Consider the following 24,398-nt stretch of genomic DNA (forward strand, 5'->3'; position numbering starts at 1 on the left):
GCCACTACGAAAATCGGCTTTCGCGTATCATCTGCAGATCAGTTTGGATTGCTCAAGAGTTCCGAGAAAATATTTACAACTTGAAAAGCTGTTATATTGATCTCGGGTTTGAATGAAGCTTTGGTATATACCTGAGAAAGTGCAGTATGTTGTATATGCACACATAGACTATCTAGATCTAATGTAACATCAAGGCGATACCAATAGAATGAAATATGCAACGTAAATACCTACCTTAACTAGGTATTTAAGAGAGTAACTATGCTCGGGTTTTTTGGTACGACGTTCATTGACAATTGACGAGAGTCATGTATCTAAAATCAATGTCATTCGTCAACACCAGATTGCGGATGTATTACGATGTGGGAGGCATCGCCCTGGCTTGACCATTTAACTACTCAGGTAATTAAATATTGACAAGGCTGAATGCCTAATTTGATGGAACATAGGGTAAAGAATCGTATCCAGATCGATCTTTTCAATCGTTTCCTTTTAAGGACGACGGTGTTGAACGTCGAGGATCCCCCAGCCTCCAAGCCCGTGCATCGTACACTTATTCATTAATTCGTTCCGATCGGATATCGTCAGAAGTTCGGCTAATGGATATTTACCTAAGAAGCTACATGATGGAACATATAAGAATTGCTGTATTCGTAAGTAGAGCTCCCGGTTATGTTCTTACTCAATATCCTATGTATTCGCAAGATAGGATATGATTTACACGCCCTCTTACTACGCATACGCTACCTAAACACACATATGAAGAATGAAACTCGTAGGCCGTACCTAGGTACTCCAGTATGATGATGATCGCCCTTGGCGGTGGGGGAGACCCTGTCGCAGGGGGTTTAAATGATGCTGCGGCGCATCTACAGTGATGTACTCCGTACGATGTAGTCTTACCGTATCACTTCTATACTACGATTTCTATCTATCTATCGCAGAGGTTTAGGGCGAATATAGCTTCTCCGTATGTAAATTATGTATTACGCAGTATGTATGACCAGCTACACATTCACGTGTTACTGCAACTTGGTAGTTACAAGTCACTATTATCTAATAAGAGCCTTGTTCGGTTGAATCCTCAACACCCAAGTAAGTACCGGTACCTAAGCAGTAAGAAATCATTCAATTTTGCTTTTTCTTGTTCTCCTCCTCTTCTTTCGTCACGCTAGTTAAAATCCCTCGACCGAAATACCTTCCTAGGCAATAAATATAGTAAATGTCATGATGCCCTTAGATACAAATCACCTAGAAAATTGGACTCGTCCCACACGTTGAGTATCTAACGCCAACTAGATAAGCTCATGCGTACCTAGATAGATATCTTGGCTGTTCTGTTCAGACAACCTAGCGGTACCCTCGCACTAGTTTCCAGGGTTAATCAATCCTAGTCACGTCAAGACTTGATCGTCACACTTTACTTAGATCCTCGGTACGGCCGTACATCATCAACGCAAGGAAACCAGATTCCCATTGCCGCAGTAGCCATTCTACCGGTTAACACTTCCTCCACGGAACTGCGCGAGTGCATTTCCAGTGTTGTACGGAAGCACGCGAGGATACGATGCAGACCTCGCGCTGAGTTCACAATACCTTTGTATCGCCATTAGAAAACTTACCTAAACGGTAAGATTGATCATCCACCTGGGTTTCCGTGCCCCGGGAAGATCCACAAAGCATCTCAAAGGTCTATTGATTTATCATCGAACCGAGTATTTGAGGATTTCCAAAATGAGTGCCTTACGCATATGATATTCTAATAGATCTTTAAGCCTACAACAACTACCTAATACTTAATGCAAGTTACACGCGGGCTTTACAAATTCGGATCCCAATAGTTTGGTTCAAAAGTCCGGTTGGTTCCATGTCTCGCACATGCTAGACGGCTATGAACATCCCCCTCAGTGTCTCTACCTTACCACCCAGCATGCCGTCTACCAATAGGTTTAAAATCGAGGTTCCTGGATGTCGGGAACAGATATCTGGTCTCGTCACACCCTAAGGTTTGTCGCAGATTCGCGATGGGTGACATGTCCCTGTCTTCTGGGACCAAGATATTAAAGAGCTACCTCAAGTGTGACGAGATAAAGGCTGGGCATTGTCACCCCCTCGTCAACTTTTTAAAAAAATATTTCATCTTGTAAACGCAGTGGCCACCAAATTATTCGGCCCACGGCAAGGGTAATATCGCGCAAAAATCCTAAAAATAATAAAATTCTATGTATAACTCAAGTGTGTTCACCAATTAACCACAAAACGTGAGGATTTATGATCTTCGGATCGGACATCATCGTACCTAGCTAGACTCTGCAGGCACAAGAATATCAAACGATATAGCTATGTAAGGGCTAACGCCATTGAATGATAGCCGCGGGGACTAGTATCACTGATCTACTTTTCGCCAAGAGCCTCCAGTCGCTTCGCTGTTAGCTACCCTCTTTCCTACCTACCTACCTAGGTACATACATATAGGTATTGTATTTGCTCAGGTACAAGTACCTACGACCTATGTACGTACATAAGATACCTTGTAGGTATGTTTAGCATCGCGAAAGGTGAGTAATCATTTCAAACCGATCCCATGATGGCGATCAGCCGCCCCGTCTTGACGTAACCCCCGTCTTCCGATCTTGACAAGGGGAAAATTGATGACCTGCCTACAGTGGGGTCGGCAAGGAAAGGAGTGAAGGGGGGGGGAAGAGGTGAAGGCCCATTAGAAGCAGGGTTGCGTACTAAGTCTACAAGGATCTCTCGTTCTCGTGCATATGTATGCAGTCTGTAATGTGTATTATTACTAACTTCTCCTTAAATCACCGCTCACATGCCCTATTGACGATGCATGAATGCAGCCACAGAAAAGAAATCTGGAAGGATAATACCTAACCATTCGGCTCAGGCCGAGAAATGGATCAAGCCATAAGTGCCATAGTACCATAGTACCATAGTACCCGCAGGGTTTCAGAGCTTATTTGACCGTCCAGACCAGGGGACCGGGGAACCAGGGGGGGTTGAAGCCTTGAAGATCGATTTTCCCTTCTTCCTCCCTCCCCTACCCTCTCTCATTCGTGTCCCGGCGTCGATTACTCCACCTTTTTTTCTCTTTCGTGCAGTAATATGATAGTTTGGTTGACACAACATACGGCAAGATCTATCACATGCAGTAATATTCGAGTAAACCCCATCTCTCTTGCGGGGCGACTTCTTTGTCACGGCCGGTGAGGTCAGGCCATCCAAGCGTTGTTGTACAGGGCGCTGCAAAGGACCGCTAGAGACGATGGGATAGGATGAATAAATCCAAGAATCGGACTCACAGACTCACTGAAGGTCGCTTATTGGCCCCGTAACCCACAGCACTGAAGGGAATATGCGTGTAAGTACGCGTATATGTACTGTACTGTAAGTAGGCGACACCGATGGTATCAAATTTCATTTATCGCCAACAACAACTTGGCCAAGAACAGTAACGAGAGACGAAGGACACGCCTACATGCGTAGAGATTATGCAGCGAAATATTGTTCCCTTCAGATCTGGCGCACTTCCTTGTTCTTGGTACCTCGATCCTGGCGCTTGGGAATAAAACGTAACACGATTGCCACATATGCAGTATCACGGACACAGCAGCAGCTAGGAATAGCCAGGACAGGACAGGACAGGACTACCCCCCGCTGTCATTTACCCCATCCTGTACCAATCTTCTAATCATACCTACCTAGATACCTTAGGAGGGAACCAACAATTTGGTTACTACTTGCCGTCCATACAGGCGGGCTCTTTCTGTCATCATTACCGAGATTAAGGTAAGCTTTCGTCTGCTGGTTCATGGGTCCGTGGCTCACGACGTCGCATTTAAGCGCCACCGAAGTACCTAACAGACTCGACCTATCTAATGATGCGAATATCTCTCATGCGTCCGGCCTCAGTTCCGAATTGATGTCGTCCACATATCGCTATACTATAGGCGCAGCAAAACATGGGTAGCTATGAGACGGCGTCAGCTTTTTCGCCAGGATCTACCCAATCTCAACGGCTTTTGTCTTGCGCCTCGATCAGGAGATCGGGATGGCAAAGTTGAGACCAGGCATCCTAACATTTAATGAAAGATGTTTCGAGCCCTTGCAGCTTATAAACTGCGCTGAGACGTGATAGATCATTCGTTCTGCACGTTGTCAACATCCTTACAGAAACGTGGTGTTCCAAGCCACCAGTGAAGGTGTAAGGTCTATATCATGTATTTCTAATAACTATCTATATACATTTCCGCTCTTTATAACCTATCAATCGAGTTAGGTTCTCCAATATTATCTCTATTTGGGCTTTTGGTATTCGTTCGCGCCCGTTTTCACTCTACTTCAATATCTACATACTGCAGGATCGCTATGTAAGTAGCCTCTTCTGCAACTGCAGCGTCACACTATAATCTCAAGACGAGTGGCTTCAACCATTAGAAAATCCCTCTAAGCTACAAAGGTACGCTTTCTCGCCTCATACCGAAGGATATATAGCTTCTGTGGTAGTTCAATATAGAGCGTCGCACTCGAATTGAATAAACGATGGAGTCTATGCAGCTTCATGTTGATATCAATTACACAGGTTTATAGGTATCTTGCATTCTATAGTACAGCTGCGACCGAATTTCTACTTCAACCCTCCTCTTTCATAGGTAGCCACGAACGTTACCTTTCAATTGAGAATAACAAGGCAATTGATTTCTTGCTTCGATCTTAACAATACAATAGCTTCATCGTAACCTAGGTAAATAACATCCCAGCTTGTCTAAGATAAGAACCAAGGGTTCTCACGGTGTACGCAGCTATCCGTTTCTGGGTACCTCATCTCCGTGTGTCCCTCGATCCTGCAGCGATGCGTGTACTCCGACCTCAGAAGAGTTTTACGCCCGTAAAACAGACGTGCGTGCTCTGCGGTGCAACAAACAGATGGGCTTAGGCCTTTTTCTTGTGATGGTGTGCTTGTGTTGCCTTATCTTTTATTATGTTCTATTCTTTGGAATATCCATATTGAGCGAACTCGTGGAATCGCGACACGAGAGAAAGAGATAGAGTACCTCCATACTACCTACTACATTCAAAAGACTAATAAGCCTGCCATTTTCTTTTAGGTGGAGGCCTATTCAATGATAGCTCATCGAGTAGAAGATACATAACAATATTCCTCAGTATGCCGTCGCCAATGTTTCCTTATCCTTGGTTTTGCACCTGTCTACTTGGATACCTAGGTACCCATCCAGGTATGTAGATATTTGAGCCTGGGGTTCTGTGTGATAATGGAGCAAGTATCAATAAGAAGCCGTAAAGACTCTGTCACAACACAGTATGTCGCCGTGAGATAATGCATTCAGCCGACTTTGGAACCAGTCATGAAGAGTTACTATTCCGAGCTATTTTGGAGACTCGCTTTCTAAGCATTACATGGCATGATCCAGCTACCTCCGTATAGGATGTTAGAATGCTGTACTCTCAGACCTTCCCCCAAGAGCTTAGATCTGCCGGTGAGAGATGCTGGATCTTCCCGGTTTCCTAGTGACCGTCTGACAGGGATTCAGAATATTCGGGAAAGGATACGTGACCTGATATTGCTTTGCCGGTGGAACTGTTACCGGACTGTTGGGACTCGCCAACCTGTAACGACTTGTCGATTCCAAGCAGATGCGGCTTCCCGTCGCCCCATGGGTCTGATGATGCGGCAAATCCCAGTGGACTGGTTAGTTAGGTCAGTTGGCCCCGGCAATTTACAAACGCGGCCAAATTCTACAGCGGTAATCATACAGATCTTGTTCGGGGCTGTTCGAGGGATATAGAAAATCCTAGAATTAATTTCAAAAGAACCTTGGGAACACCTTGTGTTCGATAACTACAGAGTTACCATGCTGATGGATCTAGTTCGGAAAAGCCGCCCGAAACTCGTTATGCCCTTATTTTATACCCAGCTATCGTTAGCATGCGTAATAAGCCACTGTCTCAGCGTTTCGCACGTGGGTTTTGTGCTCACCGTCGTCATTTTAGGTGCAGACCAAGTATTTTAATCAACTCACTTGCGCTCTACTCGCCTTGTTCTTAATAAAACTGTAGCACTTCATTCGGGTTGCTGACCCTGTCCGGAAGCACTACGACGTTACCCGGTTAAGCCACAAGTGGTGCATTGTCAAGGCTCGCACGTAAACATGAGACGAATGGATGTAGGCTGATTAACCGCGCGAGAGGTTCCCTCTGCGGTATGTTTGCGATCTATGCAAGAACCCGTCGTTTGGATCCCTGGGGCAAGGGCTCACTGAATCTGGAGCTAGGTATCGTACTGCTTGATCTCAGGTGACGAACAGGAAATGCAATTGATTCGGCCACACAAGTAGTACTGGCCGGTAACCGTCTATAAATTACTGTGCTTCACCGTAGCACAGTCTATTAACGTGGAGAGAACCTCTCTTGGATTGGAAAAGGCGAGGGGTTTCCTGGAATTGGCCGAGGAAAAGCGTGAGGGTATTAAGGGGTCGGTTCAAAGGAATGTTATTTTTACACCCTCTGCTCCGTACCCAGCTACGGCTACACTTTTGATGGCTGCACAGAATTAAGCGAAATAGGTAGCTACATACCTGGGTACTGTGTGTATTAGCAGACCCAACATACAAATAGATTACAGGGAAACCCCAGGTAAGTTTAAAAATGGCTCGCTAAATGGCTCTCGGTGAGAGCCCCTTTTGCTTCTTCTGTTCGTCTTTGCCGGTGTAGTTATTTCTCTCATTTCGACCAGGAACCCTCCCAGTTATTCCCGGAGCTGATTTTATCCATCCAAGTAGAACCACCGAGTTTTTCTTCATGTCGGATAGGAAAAAATATTATTTCGGCAAGTATTGGCTGCATCAATGAGTTGGTGGCTTTGATCGTCATGCCATCCGGAACGCCATCCATGATCCTGACCGCCTCTTTCCCTGCTTTAGTGAATGTACGGCGGCCAAAACGGATTAAAATGTACAAAGTTCTAGACCAAATTCCGCCAGAATGCTAAGCCAGATGAAAATTTTTCTTGTTCGAAATCCCATCCTGCTTTAGCATGCAGTTTACATTTCTTACTTACGGATATGGCTTACAGGAACGTAGGTTGTATCTTCAAAAGTAGGAAAGGTGTATGCGGATGTTTCCTTCAGGCTATTCTGCACTGAATAAGCAATATGTCGGATGTGTCTACTCGGATACCTCCTTGAGGGTCTACATAGTGAAATGCTAATGGATTTCCGACCACCCAATTCCTGAATACTCGGCCCGCCGAGCAAATAACAATAAGGATAATTTACCATGAAAGTACACATCCGACCTTGAATCTATTTGAGCTTCACGTGCTTCTGTAAAACCGGAATTTTCTATGACATGTGTCAAGATGGTAGGATTTGAATCTACAGATTAGCGAGAAGCGCCACATCTCCTCGGCGTCCTTACGAGTAAGACACAGGTTTATTTGTCTCCACTAATATGATAGATTCCAGCCGTAGAAGAGGACTTGAAGGAATGAGTGGCTGGTTTATCAATCTGATCTTGCTGTCAGAAGTGACATCGGCGATGTGAAGAGGCAGAAAATTGCGACATTCCCGATAAAATAAGCACTATAGTTAGTGGCATGCATGCTTGACAGCAATATATGCCCCTTGGATTGGTCAGTATAGCTTACATCCGAGCCATCGACTACCCGTGTTATATAGGATCGACCATAGTAGACTTTTCTATGTTTTTTTAGGAATAGCATCATGAATGAGAGAAGCCCTTACATAGCTGATAGTTCAAGTCCTCTCATAAGCTTACTGTTCTATTCCTGCCTTCAAGCTTAAACCCTTCCAGCAAAGGCCCGTTGTCCGACTTTCAGTAATGAGTGTTAGGTATATTGCACTTTTAAACAACTGAGTACCCAGGTAACTTGGTATAGTTTAACACGGGTATGCATTGTCATTGTAGTAATCAAGAACTAGAATAAAGCTCGGGCTTAGTATAAGCTATTATGTTTTTTGTGCGTTATAACTTGCTCGTAGAAACTGCATATTTGTGACTAGACGTCGTCATCTTGAATAGAAAGACAGTAATGAAGCCACCGACGGCATGATCAGGAGCGAAACTATCTACGTAGGCTGGCTCGGGTTATGTTACCTTCTCTTGTAGACTGACGGAGGTTGATTTCTAACTCCACACTTCTACAGGTTCTTAGATACTGAAGAATTTGCATAACTGCATGAGTGATAGTTCTGATTGACCATGAGCTCTAGTAGAAATGGAGCGTCTCTTGCATGTTGTCGGCATATCCTTCGCCAGAAGCCGGGCGGCTCGACCGGGTCGGTGTTGAAGTCGCATGGTCTTGCTTACCCATGTGAGGCTCTTTGAAAAGGCTCAGTTGACTACGAAGCTAGTCTTCTTACAACCCCAAGGCTTGATGGAAATACAGTTCTGTGTTGTTAAGAGTACTTGTCGTTGTATTGGTGGTAGCGTTTTTACCTAAAACAATCTGTGATGGCTCAATTGGGGCCTTTCTAGGGCAAGATAATGCGGAAATGTCATTTCCTTGTGTCCATGATGCATAGAATCAGCCATTAATCCAGAGGGCATACTTATCATGTGGTGGGATAACGCCCGTACTTGGTTGTTGCTGGGGGAGCTCTCGACTAGCTACCCATCTGGATAGGTATAAAGGAGTCTAAACTCAGGGGTTCAATCATCAAATGCTAACATTCAATCCTAATACCATTGAGATGCTAGGCTACCTTAGGTATCTGGGTAGGTGGATATAGTTGGTGTAGATGGCTTCTCTGGGAGATAATTATTGTGACTATCGACGTAGTAGTGAGCAACCTGGTGAGCAACCCCTCGAACGTTATATAGAACGAGAGAAGAAAGGCATGGCATCGACATACTTTATGAGAAGTTGGTGATGATATTTGAACCCTACTTTTGGGCGATGCAAGCCTGATGATCTTATTAAATAGGTTGAATCGCATTATGGTCTTAACGTACGTCGTACTTTTTCATGCCTCTTAAATTATCATGGCTTCGGGAGAAGACGAGTGTCGGAGAGAACAGCGTACAATTTGCGAACAGCAAGAACAAGTAGAAGTTCCAATCTCTACGCATTTATGATATATGATAACCTTAGTGACTCTCTTCCAAGATAATAGTAGGACGGTGAGTTGCTTGGAATGACTTTTATAAAATTGAGAGTGCTGTGCCATGTTTAAAGGTATGATTCCTTTAGAGTACATCCCACACATTCAGGCAGGACTTTACGCCAAAACCACAGGAATATGCCAATGTGATGGACCAAGAAATCAACAATAAGCTTTGTTTGATCATTTTGACGTATTGCAGTATTGAATCCCCTAACCAACTCATGCGACGATATATGTAATCCCCAGATGACCATACGACTCTCATCTGTTTTACTCATGCAACGACACTGAAGCCAAAGGACCCGTCAAAGACGTCGATATCCTCTTCTGCTCTCCCGCCTCTCATTGCTTTTAACATATCCAAATGCGGTACCTTGTCAGGAGCATAAAAGGTTAGGAGATTATCCATATCCTCGTCCGTAAGACTGCACATATCATCCCAGCTGTAGGCGTCGCTGATCTTAGATATCCATTTCATCCTGCCGGGACCTTCTTCGGGACTGGGTGCCATCTGGCGTAATTTGGTACGCAGAACCCCCATCCTTTCGATTGCGTCACCAACACCAACGGGTAACTGAGTTCCAATCCATTTTCTTATGCTAGCTGCTAGCCTAGGCCCCTTGCCGTTGGTACTGACCATGATTTGTAGAGGACCATCACGATGTACGCTTCCAAAATAAAAGTCACATTCGGGTGGGACATCGGCTATGTTGGCTGGGATGCGGTGCTCTTTACAAAGCTTCCATATCTGGGTCGAGGCATCGGGATCATCGATGGCTACGAGAACCATATCGGGGGGACCATTGCTCGGGGGAAGGATTTCTAAATCCGAAGGTTCGAAAACACGATCGATGTGGGTAACCTCATCGTTGGCAATACGGTGACGAACTTCGGGGTTGAGCCCGGAGGAAGGGCTTATGACGGTGACATTGGCATTGGCGTTGAGGACGTTGAGGATACGGCCAGCCGCTACCTATACATATCATTGTGAGCAAGGGTCATCTTACACCTATATATCCATCCACTGAGACGATGTAGAAGTCATGGTGCTACAAAATATGGCATTGTATGGGCATATATGAAGATATATGTGTAGGTATGCGTGCGGATACACGTGTATGTATATATGGATAGGTATAGATATAACTCACCTCGCCGCCACCAACGACTAAAACATGTTTATTCTTGACCTGCCAAGCTAGAATCAAGCTACCTCCACCTTGAACCTTGGGGAACTGGTCGTTATTGTCGTTACTGGCCATTCTATTGCTTAGTAGGATTTCGAGTTTCAAGCTTTAAGAACGAGACACTGCATGGTGTTGTTATTGTTGTTGTTGATTATATATGTGAATGCATTGAAGCTTAGAAGTGGAGGCGAGGAAAATGGAGGAGATGGAGATGGATAAAAAATTAAGGATTGGTATAATTTAAAGCATGTTTTGTTTTTGTTATGTTTTTAGAGTACCTACATGTATTTCTCCGGAGAAGCTGGCATCGGAGAGGGAACGAATAATGAGCATCGAGAGATTTGATACGATTGATACGTTGATACGTTGATACGGTGTGATGGAGATAAAAAAAAATGTGATGACGAAAAATTCCAGGATAAGTTACTTGGGTAAGATGCTTGTAAAGTTTAGTACCTAGCTAATCGCTAACCTTAGATAACCTAGTGGCACGCGACAGAGTTTAGTATGCAGTATGGTGGGGAAGCCGCTAAATGTGAATAACTTGGAAAGTCTTAGCTGAATGGTAGTGATAAGTAAGTAAATTATAGCGATACGCTAACATGCAGAATAGGTACCTACTAGGTAGCATTAGTATTATCACATGCACTATATGTCTGTGATCCACTATATTCAATTTAGGTAACAGCCTCGCGGCTAGTATATTACCTCCAGGGCCGCTAGGTAGTAGTAATTACCAGTAATCTCCAGGCAGGTTTAACTTACTATAGCGAGCAAGTTACCTATAATCAGTACCTAAGTAGCTGAATGTTTCTGCCTTGCGACGCAACTCCGTCTCCAAATTCAACCCCAACTCAACTACGACAGTTACAACTACAATTCCAGAATACACTCGATAAATCTCAAACCATTCAACACCAAGAAAATGAATCACGAATGCGAAACCTCACTTGATTGGTAATTGGGGGTTTGTTCCTACATGAACTACGACTATCACTCCAGATTCGAATTTCATTCACCCCGATATTCTTCCCAGCACCTCCGAATTAAAAGTAGCGATTAGCATCAAGCGACACCGCGGAATTTACTATCCCCATGGCTTTACGAATACATACCCACTAGGAGACGCCCAGTATGTCCGGTCGCAAACTCGGAGGAGGGCGAATCTTGGGTAATGGGAAAGGTCTCGCACCTCCGGCCCCCCCAGCTATCCAGAGAGAAAGAGAGAGAGCTGCTAGCCCGTCCGCCCCCTCCGATAGTACCTTGTCCATAGGCTCTCCCACGACATCCATATCCCACGACACTCCGAGCCCCTTACCCGACTTTACTCAAGACTTAACATCCAACATTAGCTTAGGAGGACCTAGCAATGGCGGTCAACCAAGTTCTAAGCTTGTGTGTCCTATATGCGACGAGGAAATGTTAACTCTTTTGCAACTAAATCGCCATATCGATGATGCCCACCAAGAACTACCCGAATTCGAACACGATGAGGTTAAATCTTGGATAGACAAGCAGGTCCTTAAAGCCAAGAGATTTCAACCCCTTTCCCTCATTAACCAGAAACTCCGTGGTCTTGAAGTCTTTGAGTCCAACGAATCGCTACCTCCACCTGTACCCGTCGCCGGCCGAGCGAATAGAGTCCCTGTTCCCGATCTGCCTCTTGATCCCGACGATATAATTACCAAGTCTCATTGGCAACGACAAGGTCCGAACGATCTATGCACAGATCCGGCATGTGGGAAAAGATTAGGGGCTGTCAACGGCAGTATAAACTGTAGACAATGCGGGAGGTTGTTTTGCGAGGAACATACTATGTACCAGATGAAGCTATCGAGATCTGCGTCGCACGAACCTGTGCGGGGCCACTGGTATAGGGTATGTGAAACGTGCTACAAGTCAAGAGAAGGGTATAACGATCATAATGGATTAGTGAGGGATCACACTAAAGAGTTCGCGGCGATACGTAGGAAGAGGGTTGACAGACAGACACTTGAAATATCCAGATTGGAAAAGCGACTAACCAAATTGACCCAATTGCTCGCCAATCCACCTGAGGAAACGGGCGCAGGCGGTAGCACCGGCTTGTTATCCCCTCTGGCGGCGCAAAGAAATCAACGGAAGGCGATTGAACAATCCGTCGTTACGTGGGAAGATGACGGGAAAGTTAATAAGTGTCCATTTTGCCAACAAGAGTTTGCTTGGACTTTTAGGAGACATCATTGCCGGATATGCGGGCGGGTAGTGTGTGCGGATCCGCAAACTGGGTGCTCGTCCGAGGTGGGCTTAGACGTCGCAAGTCCATCCGCTCGCGCATCTGAGAAACTTGGAGGTGGTATTCCAATAAGTGTTGACGTTCGTATGTGTCAAGATTGCAAATCTACTATCTTCTCTAAGAGAGATTTTGTGGAATCTATTATACACAAACCGCCAGATCAACGGGCTTACGAGACATTGAAGCAATTTGAACGTGGTATTCAGTTATTATTACCTACCTTTCAGAGAGCCCTCATACCATTACAGGATGAGAACAATCCACCCAGTCACGCACAGATTCAAGAGGCCTCGAAGATGAGAAAGAGGCTGACGGACAGCTTTACTAAGTACGATGTAGCAGCTCGACGAATCCGCGACATGAAAACGGATAGTCCTTCACAACAGCAATTACAAAAAGCTATACATCAGGCAGCGTCGTCATTCCTACACATGCACATGCTTCCACTCAAGAATCTTCCTCGGATGTTAAGACACAATAGTTCTAATTCGACAAGAAATCGCCTACTCCCGAATGGCCATGTAGCTAGTCCACTACGTAATGGTAGTGATTCACTCGAGACGGCTAGTCAGACAAGCGAAACAAGTACAGTGGTATCAGCATTAGAGACAGAGGAGAAAGAGTTACGAGAACGACTTATTGTATTGGAGGAGCAGAAATACATGGTTCAGACCATGATAAGTGGCGCACACGGCGCTAGACGATTTGAGGAGGTTAGTGCTTTGACACGTAATGTCGAGGAATTAGACGCCGAGATCGAGAGTATACGGGGGAAGGTTGCGGCTGTCGAAGAGAAGTGGCAGGGCTTATACGCAAATGGTGGACCTGGGTTGGTGTCATGATGAGATTTTCCGTGCACTTTTTAAATCCGAAGGTGAAGTTGGCGGTGAATTACTAGCAAAAAACGAACGGGAGAAAGTCTCAGTATGGAGAGCGAGTGTGAATATATTGGACTCTTTATTTCTTCCTTCTTGGAAGGTTATACCAAACATGGCATGGCATGGCGTTGGTTGGGTATAGGTTATGTTATGTGGTTCTATGTACGATGTCGCTGGCTATTTTGCCCTTTAAACCCAAGAAAAGAACTGATGTGCACTACTAATAAATTATTGCAAGAGCATTGTGTTATTCATTATTCATTATGCGTATATATGGCCCAGAATTTGAGTATTTAGTAGATTTATCAAATAGATACGGGCTGTCCTACTAGAGATTATCGAATCTTTACTGGTCAAATGCTCTAATCAATGATATGGTTTAGGAGCTATTCCTACAAGCATACGTATAAGCTATTGGTATGACCGTCGCTACAAAAAATATGTAGGTGTCCAAGGGTTTGATTTATTCTAAGAGACTCGGGACCGGTCTCTTCGAAGACTGCAACAACGCAGACCGTAAATATCGCTCCCTAATATCGTTGGTCTCGGGCCAAATTTTAGTAAGGCGATAATCGGCTAGCTGATCTGCCGACGTCATTGGTAAAAGAATATATCGATCTCCAAAGCGATCCCAGTATACCTCGTCTCGCGGTGTTAGCTCCGTGATGCTACGCTGGCCCAATTCTTGCTTATATGCGTCCAGCATGATTAGAGGCAATCGATCAAAAGTATCATCCCCGGTCCCAGTTTCTTCTAGGTTTTGACAGACGGCTATCATATCCATAAGTACGGACCCTGCGTAGTCAAAGGCTAACCTGCTCCCACGCGCTAAGTTGACACATATTTTGGAGAAGGAGAGGGAGGCTGGAAGGAATGGCGTTATTTGCGGGTCATACGTCCAGCCCATGTCGTCGAGTGTCTCGTCCGGGTCGGTGGTGACCATAATTCCTCCTTCGGCACGGCTACTGCCTCCGCCGAGGGAAACAGGCATTTCTTCGAATGGTAGGTTGAAGCTGCAGTTCTCGACGGAGAGGCAGAGAATATCATCGGTTCGAACTTGGATCTTTCGATACACTAATGGTTCTGAATGTTTCGTGGCTCGGTCTTTCGTATAAGGTGTCATATGTCGGATTTCGAGACCGCCGGCGGTGACGAATAAACCGCGCCGTGGACGTGTTAGGGTGATTGTGGCAGATTCGTCTGGACGCGGCGCGCATACTTGCTGGGCTTCATGACAAACTCGCCGTAATACTTCGCGAGCTTGCCATGCGGAGGGGTCATACTCGGCCACGGTAGCATCGTCGTCAAAGATTGAAAGTCGTCGCAAGTCTAGGTATAGCCATGGCGGTGAATTACTTCGGTTGGCCCCGAGGTGATCGTTGGGGATGCAGTGTACGTTGAAAAAGTTGACGCCTGGTTCGGGAAGAGCTGCGCGCCATATCTGGTGTCGCAATTCGGCTGGGAGTTCGGCGAACTTGGTAAAAGAGGGACTAGGAGGAGTGGGATCGGGAGATGAGGATGAGGATGTCGACGAGGTGACCGAAGCTGGGGAGTCCAGACCGCTCATGTGATTGAAGTGGTCACTTGGAGGGGATTCCATGTTTAAAATCCTATATATATATATAAGTAGGCGCCGTAATTGTAGTTTGGAGAATAAGACAAAAAAGATTGATGTAAAATAAGGGACGATAATAAAGTTGATGATGACGAAAGAAAAGCATAAGACATTGGGTACCTAGGTATAACGTATAACCCCTGATGAAACCCCACGATCCCACTGTAGCTTTGCGTCATTAGCGCGGGATAGTTCCGCTTAGCCCTGTATCTATAACGGCATCCCCACTAGAACAAACACCGTGACACCGTAATAAACATCTAGATCTATCAATCCACATCATATTATTTCCACCCTCATCACTTATACATATTTCAACCGCGTACCTTGATGCCTACCTTGTTTAAGGGAACAAGACCTTATCTGTCTTATTCTACACAATATTTACTTTAATAGCTCCTCCAATTAATTTATTATACCGAGTATCAAACCTATCCGACCGTGTTTAGACGCGACGAAATCAAACTCGATTTCCTCTCGCACCAACATTCGATTAGCTCTCACGAGTAGCCAAATTGTCGCCATACTTCCAATTATTTAGAGAGATTCGCTCAATTAGTTAAATGTCCAACAATGCCTCCTCGAAGACGAAAGCGTGACGCCGCAGCATCAGCATCACCATCGCCAACCCGAGAGCCTTCACCCCATGAATCCGATGCTTCACCCGTTTCCCCGAGCGCCAACTCGACCCACGATGATGGGGATCCACCCCGCTTCTTCAACACAACATTCACCACCTACCGCGCTTCCCCGCTACACATAGGCAAGCAAGCCTTGACACCTGAGCGATTACAGATCCTATCGCGACGTCTTCGCGACACGCTCGTTGGTGACGTTGTACGTGGTGTACAGGTCGGACTAGAAGGTGACGCAGCATTAGGTCGTACAGGCGCGCTATATGCTGTGGACTGGCGCTGGATAAATGCCGAGCGCATCTTAGGTTCCAATCAACGAGAAGGCAGTATCGAGCTAGGATACCAATCCGAGGACGGGCCACAAAATAGAAGGCGACGCGTTCTCTGTATAGAATTGCGATACGAAAATGCGCGATTCAGCGCTTTACTCTTACCCAAACTAGATACAGACGAGGGTTCATCGAACCCGAGTCATCTACCCTCATGGACGTGGCAAGCGGATAATACTTCCAGAGATGAGGTGGATCAATCGGCTTTCTTACATCTACCACTACTTTTATTCCGAATGCCTGCGCCGCTTAAATCCGTACTTATCGATTTTTTGTCCAGCGCTTTCGACTGTCGCATCAATCCCCTGGCGCTGGGTACACGAACACTTGTTGGTAGTTGGGAAGCCTGGCTCTCGCATAATGACTCTGGAGAGATCAGACGGGTATTAAATAAAGACATTCTTATTACACTAGGCTTTCACATTGAGCCGTCTGAGCCAAAATCTAAAGGCTCTGGGGCTAGTGGTGAAATAGAAGGCAGTGAAGATCAAGTCACGAAATTGGAAGCGCCGCAGCTAGGGTTAAAATCTATTGATATCGCTATACCCGCTTCGGATGCGTACCGCTTTTTACGCGCTGGTACGAATATTGTTGACGAGTCTCGTGCGGCGGTTGTGAAGAAGAGGAAAGCGGATGCAACAACAGTCATTTCAGACGAGCAACAGGATAGAAGACGACGAAAACTTGCAGGCGGTAGGGATGAAGAGGGATGGGCATGGCGTAGCCAGGGCCACAGCAACGACGACAGAGATACGGAGAGGCTGGACGAAACGACCAAGCAGCCCTTCACCGAGGCTTTAGCGGCGTACATATGGCACCATCTCGGGCTTGACATGTATCACCCGAGTGTCCGTGTGCTACGTGTCGCATGTGACGGCTTCGCGTTATCGGAGGGGCGGCTCAAGGTATTTGCTCCCGCCGGTGGGCGCAATAGCAACGACGAGGAAAAATCGTCTACGTGGAAGTTGATGCGAGGTTTAGTACAAAGGGCTCGCGGTAACCCGAAATGGGGGATTTGGAGTGAAAATTGAATTAATAGCACAAAGCAAACCCGTAACGTTCCACCAGATGAGCTATCGCGGCTTTTATTCAGGGATGATGAAAACGAGGAGTTATGGATGGATTGATACCCTTTAGCAAGCATATAGTCCTATTGAATGGAAGTAATTGATTCCAAACTTTTAAGTAACCGCCCGAGCACCTAATCCGTCAAGTTGTTCGCTTTCTACAAATCCACTTTGATGAAGAGGCAACGGCATCAATATCGAACGATTCAAAAGCAAGGACATCGAAACAGGAGACATTATAAAATAATAACAAACTTCGTCATATATACCTCTAAAAGGCAAAAGACCCCCTATTCCTCGAGGCCTACGAGCCGCCCGGCTATATACAGTTGGTCATAGATGATGCTAGACGTGAAATCATGATAATAAACCCCACCGAACCAAATTGATGGCTGTCGTTAGAACCAACAAGTGTCACAATATCAATAATACAACAGAATACACACACCAATGTGTCTGTCTTATGCAAGACCCTGATTTAAAATCCCATCCTATCTCCATTAGGCGTATCACACAATGACAACTTCTCTCGTTAATGTACGGCATCAACACCACCGAGGAATCTTCGTATGCGGCCCATCTCCAACTCGCCCTTCTCGCTTTCAACTGCACGTAATAATCCGTCTATAACGACATCGACTTCACCTTCTGGTACGCCTGTGCATAATGCAACCACTCGTCGATACTTAACCTCGACGTCTTTGCTTCGGCTCTTAAGCAAGCCGACATTCTTCTTCGTAGTATCTCTTCTGTTCTTGAGTGCCTGGATGCGAGCCTGAAGTACCGCAGAACTAGGTAACAAAGCACCGTTTGTTGTATCTCCTCCTATAGAATCCAAGGCCGAGTTGAGTTCGGTTTCCCACGAGTTATCCGCGTCAAAACGACCATATGTTTGTTCTTGTCGTACCAAGCGCTTCTGCTCTTCCTCATAACCTCGGCTAAGATTGTTAATCTTTTGACGTGCCAGAGATTGCGACTTGGCGGTAGCCTGTAACGTCTCAAGTTGTCGTCGCGCGTCGCCTAATTGTGTGGATGTTGTTCGTAAAGATGCATGAAGGGAGTCAACATCGTGTTGCTTCTTCTTAAGCTCCGCATGGAAGCTGGTAGAAGTCTCGTTTAAAAGGTGTGTAATAGCTAACCACAAGTCAGTACATGTATAATAGAAAGGAAGGATTCATAATAAACTCACACGTGATGATTTCAGCACTGCTTTCTCTAGTTTTCTGGCAGTTACCGGCTACGTTTGCCTTGTCCGCAACTATCAAGTCACCATTCGTTCCGTCTTCGCCAACTTCACCGACTCCAAAATCAGTCGGTCTCAGACCTGCCTTATTGGCAATAGTAGGCTCAGCACCCACTTCAAGTAGCTGTGAGATGATACTTTTGTTGCCAATGCGAGCTGCGATATTCAAAGCGGTATCTCCAGATTTATCCTGAGCATTAACAATCTCACTCATAAACCGGCCAATACCCATCTTCGTCTGGCTTAGGCCGCCTCCAGCCGCCGTATTTTGACTGCTTGGGGCACTTCCTTGTCTTACGACCCACTCAAGTAGACTCTCAAGATAGTATCTGCTGGAATGATTCCTACCCTTCACTGCACTGGTGACAGCAATATGATGTAGGACAGTTCGACCCTTATTATCTCGAACGTCGATGGTATTTCCTAACAAATCAAGCAAATCGGGAAATGTGACATTATCTGAATTATTTGTCACTGCCGAGGCCCTCATGAGAGCCGTTTCACCAGATGCGTTAACTCGGTAAGGATTAGCACCGGCCGAGATAAGTGCTCGTAGGAGAGGTATGCGAGCCAATGTAGCTGCCCAATGAAGTGCGGTATGGCTTGGTGGATCTATCGGAGCATCGAGGTCCAAGGGTGATAAAGTCTGGAGCGCTTCATTCTGTGAATAATCGGAGGCGTTGGTGCTGGGATCTAGAAAGAGTCCCATTACTAGGCTACGCTTTCGTTCAGCTTCGGGGGAGAGGTCAAATGGTAAAGGAGGAAGTGGTACGGCATCGCTCTCGTGGATGTCAATACCAGCTTGTGAGTAAACGAAAGATTCGTTGGGCTCTGTCGGCGAACCGGGAAAATTGTTGGCATATATCTCCATGGACTGCGAAGCATATCCAAAGCTGTCTGCAGGAGTAACAACTCTTTGGCGTTTTCGTGGAGGTTCGTCGCCATTAAAAATCTGTGAGTTTTGAGCTGAGTATGCCGTATCAACATTTTGGCCGTAGTCAGATGTGAAACTTTGTTGCGAGTTTCCAGGGAAATCATCGGCGTTTTGCATCGAGGATTGGCGACTAAAGCTAGGAGGTCTTGTTGGACCATTCCGACCCCTTGGACCGGGTGAATCGAACCGAGCTTTACTGATAGCAGCAACAGCAGTAGACGCTGTACTGGAGATGTTCTTGAAAAAGGTTCCAGACAAACCATTGGCACGTCCTTCGCTGTTGGCGCTATACATTCTCTTTCTCTGCGCAGCCATAGCTTGTTCCTTGGTAGGAGTATTAAAATCACCCCTACCGGCAACACCTCCATCTTGGCCCATATCATAGGTAAGAAGAGGGCGTAGTAATTCCTCGACGCCGTATTGACGGCAAACCTCGACGCCGCGCTCGAACTTAATCCATGTGCCCTGATATTTGCCGTAGCCTCCTTGGACCTTTTCATGTTCGCCAGTCTGTATTTCCTTCTCGAGGATTTTTGTTCTCTTTCCCTTGTCGATGTTGGCAACCTTAAGTATTTGGGTAGCGTTTAACCAGCTATCTTCGCGACGGCGCATAACAGCAACTCCATTTACTTCCATCTCGTAGACGTCCGTACCAGAATAAATTGCCTATCAAGCACAAAAGGGTTAGCATACCAGCTTAATTTGTAAGGTGGATATTATTTCAGGGAAGCTAACCGAGTAAATTTGAGGCGCTTCATGGTCATGCCCATGACCATTTCCATTCCCTAACCTCATACCCGAGTCGGAGAATTGTCTATATGTTTGGGAGGCGGGTTGGCTCATGGTAAAAGATTGTTGTGATGAAGGTTGCGATTGCGACATTTCGACACTGTTTATGGCAGCGTCTTTGCCGCCGATACTATTGCTGCGATCAACGGACGGCGGGAATTGCGACGAAGATAATATGGACAAAAGATGCGATTGGCGTTGAGAGCTTGACAGGGGTGGAAGGGAGGAAGTCGGTCGGTCGATCGTAGTATGTAAAATGTCGATAGGAGGATGGTGAGATAGTAGTTATGGCCGAGGCCATCAGCAAAAGAAGAATGAGCCGAGGTGGATTCGAATCTGCGATGTGCTGGATGTAGTATTGGCTCTGTACAAGCTTGCGAATCGAAGTATTTTAATGGGGACAGAAAGGAGAGAAAAGATAAATCTCGGAGGTAGAATGCGCTAGTAGAGCAATAGACACATTTAAGAGCCAATTATTATGCCATCAATTCGCGATTCGTGATGAGGGTGTAAATAATTAAAGGAAGAGGAGCGACAAAAAAGAGTGGTGAGGAAAGAATAATTAAGTCGAGGTGGAATAATGTTAAAAAACAAGGGTTGGTGATGATAATGGTAATGGTGGAGGTAGTGCACTTGATTATGACAAACAATTATGATGAAATTTAGTGGCACTGCATAAAGAGTAGTGTAGTGGTTTAAGGTGATTAAGGTGGTTAAGGCAGGTGATAGTTAAGTATTATTCCAATCTTAAATCAGTATCGTCGAGATGATTAGGTATGAGGCTTGGTAAGGTTAGGTTTATGAGCTTAGGTCCAGTATTGTATGTCTGTACCAATTATCCGATTAGATTATGCCATCAGACAAAGCTTAAAATAAAGTCAAATAAGGTACAATTGCATTATAATTGTAAAGTAAGAAAGAGGGACGAAATGGCGATAATTAACACGGGGGTCAAAATCATAGACGCGCTCTTACTTTCTCTATTCTCTCGATCTTTTTTTTTTGCATGCAAAGTCCCAGTTTCCATGGGTCGCCCTCGTGACGATCTAATTAATTCCCGTTCCAGATTCGGAGGTTTCAAAAATCTGGAATTCAATTAAAAGATAGGAATTGGGTATAGTGTGTCGCCAGTCGCGAAAGGGTCAGCGGGAAAGGACGTGTCAGTTTCGTGTAATCGTGTAGTCGTGTACCTAAATTATTTGAAGTCGTGACTCGTGCCAGGGCGAGTAAAGCTGTGCAGCACTGAATTACATAGCTAGGTTGCGCATTTCTTAGTGTTACTTGCTAGGCGAGACACGCGCAAGGACCTTAACAAAATTAGGGTCGATTAAGAAGGGAAATACATAAGAGACGCGATGCACGGACCCCATCCTAACAATTTAAAGTGAGGGGAATTACCAAAAGTAGGCAAACTAACGAATGAAAGTGGAGATTCCCAGGTATTTATCCCGGGGTACTTTTCTTGAGGAGGGAGGTACATCTAGGGGTACATCAACGGAGGAATGAAATCTTTGCCGACATCACGGACGCTATACCTAAATAGGTCTAGAGGATATAGCTACTTATCACCATTATCCTTAACTTTTATGTATTCTTCAACTATGTATTAATTATTTCTCTGTATTGTTCGTTTCCTACTAGGAGAACGAAAGAGAAATGCCCCTACAGATCCCCCATCCCTCTACACCATTACATCTTTACCGACATCTGCTACGAGAAGCAACATATCTTCCACCTCTCTGTCGAACATGGATAGCCGAACGCATCCAATCTCGTTTTCGAGATTGCCGTAATGAGAAGGATCCTAAAAATCATATCAGAGATGCCCATCATGACCTACGATACCTCCGTTCTGCCAATGCTGGACATATTAAACGGCTATTACACCTATGCTATTTAGCAACAGGAAGAGTGGGCAAACGGCGTCGTCTACTAGGCAAATCTGAACTATCTAACGAACCTCATACAAGCTCTATTGAATTAGATAAAGCTAGACTCGCAACAGATAAACAACGAGAACCTGACTGGCTAGACAATTGGTCTGAAGAAAAAATAATGAGACTTGCTCAATCGCAAGTCGAGAACCAAGGTGGAGACTGGCCTCAGAATATGCGCCGCCAAATCGATCCGAAGCAAGTCCTTCCGACCGAAAATTGTTTTGGTCGTCCTCTTACCAAAAAGCTGGCACGAAACAAACTAAAGAAGCATTGGGCAGGAGTTCTCCACCAATTATTACCACCATTACCACAAGGAGAATGGGACCACCTAGGTGTCTTAGCCAGAGGTGAAGCCGACGAGAAACATTATAATCTACCCCCAAGGAGGCCCGTTGCGATATCGAACTATATCACCCCACAGATCGAAAAGCCAACAACATGGATAGATTTCGTTACCAGACCGGCACGATCGATCGAAAGGAACAATTCTCGAAGGACGAAAAGTCTCAGCGGGGTTGAAGATGAAGATCCCCGAGGGCATGGTCGGGCAATTGGCACCCGAGTAATAAATGGAAGAGTCTTGCGTGAGCTTATATACAAGCGCATTTGGTCTATGTCCCCGATCATCCATAAGAATCCCCAGACAGGACGGCCAGTTATCACCTGGGGTAAGATTGAACATACCATTTCTCGACCAGGGAAAAAAGCTCTACAGTTCTTCGAAGGTGTTAACAACAAGGGAGTCCCAATTTAACCAATGTTTGGAACGACCGCCGTTTATTCTCACGAAGTACCCAACCCTAACCAGCTCTTATCCTCTACACCACCATCAAATATCAGTGATATGGGTCAGGGCAAGTCATCTTCAACGAGTCTGTTAATCTAACAAACTAGCCAACTTGGTTAAGCCTTCGCGATCAACCCGCATACCAACCCATTCATTCATGGCCTTAGCTCCTATGGATTCGTAGAACTTGATACTAGGCTCATTCCACTTGAGTACACTCCACTCCAGTCTACCACCATTTGTTGCGACGACCTCCTTCGCCAGCTCAGACAATAACTTCTTGCCATAACCCTTTTTACGGTCTGTAGGTCGTACAAATAAATCTTCGAGGTAGATACCTGCTTTGGCTCTCCATGTGCTATAGTTGTAGAAATACAAAGCCATACCGGCTGGCTTGCCTTCTTCGTTGAATAGGAGAAGGCATCGTGCAGGTCGCGATGGTGAGGTAGGCTCAGTATTAGGGGCAGTGGAAATCGATTCGACGTTCTCGGGAGCGAAGGCTATAGTAGAGAGAAGTGTAGCATCGGTTGCTTCAACGGCATCGAGTTCGTGCTCGTAATCAGCCAATTCTCGAATTAGTTGGAGGATTGTCGGTACATCTATATCCAATTAGCCCAACCGAGTCGACATATCTATGTTGATTGTCCCCTGTTTTCCAAGTGTAATAGGATTAAGGGTGTTGACCAGTTAACATACCTTCTCGACGAGCATGTCGAACTTGACAAGGTGCTGCCGGTGCCATTGTTGAGTACCAATTCAAGAACGAAGTGTAGGAGTATTTGACACGATATCGAGTAAATATCCGTCTTCAATGGCTAGGTCTAGTATACCTAGGTATATATACTAGATATCACTAGAATTATTTCCTACGCCCTTTGTTAGTGGGGCAGGTGAAGGGCGCCGTAGAGGGGCTGAGGGGTAAGTAAAAAATAATAGAATACCTGAAGAATACCTAGAATACCGCTTCAGGCCCCGAAATTCGGTGAACCTAAACCATACCCAGGTACATATAGTACTTGTTAAAAGGACAATGCATGCACGCAATTATGCACAGGCGAGTCAAGTGGGTATGTACCTAACTGTACATAATTGATGCATTGATGGATCTAAATACATGTATGTATCATCCAGATCTAAGTTAAACTTTCACGTGGATATAACCGACCCGACCCGTTCCTCAGCTTCAATGTCGCAGAGATGAGTTGAAAATCTAAATTTTGGTTGCCAGTTACACACTTCCACCAAGAACATTCCAAAATTACACGCTATATGGTCTAACCATACTCTTAGAATGGATCGAAGGTGGCTTCAAAGATCTCGTCGTAAGGGTCCGAAAACTCAAGGAAGCGGATAGAGATGGTCGCAATCATCCTGCCATTCTTCCAGCGTCAGATCAGTATATCAGCGCAACGAAACTACGCGTAGGATTCTTGTTGTCTTCAAAAACTGTCGTGGACAGACGCTCGTTGCTGTCACTCTTAAGCCGAGAATTGGTAGGAGAAGGCCGATTCCTGCTTGGGGACACGATATTTCGGGTTATTGAAATGCACCATTACTTTTGATG

At 45.4% G+C, this 24,398-nt stretch overlaps 7 protein-coding genes across 7 annotated transcripts; 3 read left to right on the top strand and 4 right to left on the bottom strand.

The window, feature by feature from the left end:
* Positions 1-8,932: 8,932 nt before the first annotated feature.
* On the bottom strand, positions 8,933-10,751 carry F4822DRAFT_417686 (siroheme synthase middle domains-like protein). The gene is made up of 3 exons (XM_051459463.1): positions 10,628-10,751; positions 10,310-10,467; positions 8,933-10,131 (listed from the first exon to the last, which is right to left on the bottom strand). The coding sequence occupies exons 2-3, from the start codon at positions 10,418-10,420 to the stop codon at positions 9,433-9,435; spliced, it is 810 nt and encodes a 269-aa protein (XP_051309581.1). The 5' UTR covers positions 10,421-10,467; positions 10,628-10,751; the 3' UTR covers positions 8,933-9,432.
* A 326-nt stretch (positions 10,752-11,077) lies between these two features.
* Positions 11,078-13,712, top strand: F4822DRAFT_52127 (VAC1 protein). The gene has a single exon (XM_051463599.1). The coding sequence runs from the start codon at positions 11,480-11,482 to the stop codon at positions 13,460-13,462; it is 1,983 nt and encodes a 660-aa protein (XP_051309582.1). The 5' UTR covers positions 11,078-11,479; the 3' UTR covers positions 13,463-13,712.
* On the bottom strand, positions 13,713-15,188 carry F4822DRAFT_52128 (uncharacterized protein). Its single transcript, XM_051463600.1, has one exon. The coding sequence runs from the start codon at positions 15,096-15,098 to the stop codon at positions 13,962-13,964; it is 1,137 nt and encodes a 378-aa protein (XP_051309583.1). The 5' UTR covers positions 15,099-15,188; the 3' UTR covers positions 13,713-13,961.
* Positions 15,189-15,376: 188 nt separating this feature from the next.
* On the top strand, positions 15,377-17,257 carry F4822DRAFT_417690 (kinetochore complex Sim4 subunit Fta1-domain-containing protein). The gene has a single exon (XM_051459464.1). It carries the CDS (start codon positions 15,687-15,689, stop codon positions 17,106-17,108), a length of 1,422 nt encoding a protein of 473 aa, XP_051309584.1. The 5' UTR covers positions 15,377-15,686; the 3' UTR covers positions 17,109-17,257.
* A 322-nt stretch (positions 17,258-17,579) lies between these two features.
* Positions 17,580-20,720, bottom strand: F4822DRAFT_52134 (apses-domain-containing protein). Its single transcript, XM_051463601.1, has 3 exons — positions 20,057-20,720; positions 18,334-19,987; positions 17,580-18,278 (listed from the first exon to the last, which is right to left on the bottom strand). Exons 1-3 carry the CDS (start codon positions 20,201-20,203, stop codon positions 17,677-17,679), a joined length of 2,403 nt encoding a protein of 800 aa, XP_051309585.1. The 5' UTR covers positions 20,204-20,720; the 3' UTR covers positions 17,580-17,676.
* Positions 20,721-21,719: 999 nt separating this feature from the next.
* On the top strand, positions 21,720-22,862 carry F4822DRAFT_52355 (uncharacterized protein). Its single transcript, XM_051463605.1, has one exon. The coding sequence runs from the start codon at positions 21,767-21,769 to the stop codon at positions 22,799-22,801; it is 1,035 nt and encodes a 344-aa protein (XP_051309586.1). The 5' UTR covers positions 21,720-21,766; the 3' UTR covers positions 22,802-22,862.
* On the bottom strand, positions 22,863-23,957 carry F4822DRAFT_52354 (N-acetyltransferase). The gene is made up of 2 exons (XM_051463604.1): positions 23,531-23,957; positions 22,863-23,433 (listed from the first exon to the last, which is right to left on the bottom strand). The coding sequence occupies exons 1-2, from the start codon at positions 23,574-23,576 to the stop codon at positions 22,925-22,927; spliced, it is 555 nt and encodes a 184-aa protein (XP_051309587.1). The 5' UTR covers positions 23,577-23,957; the 3' UTR covers positions 22,863-22,924.
* Between the last annotated feature and the right edge of the window lie 441 nt (positions 23,958-24,398).

Source organism: Hypoxylon trugodes (genome assembly GCF_022578975.1).
Source record: "Hypoxylon trugodes strain CBS 135444 unplaced genomic scaffold F4822scaffold_10, whole genome shotgun sequence".
NCBI classification, from domain to species: domain Eukaryota; kingdom Fungi; phylum Ascomycota; class Sordariomycetes; order Xylariales; family Hypoxylaceae; genus Hypoxylon; species Hypoxylon trugodes.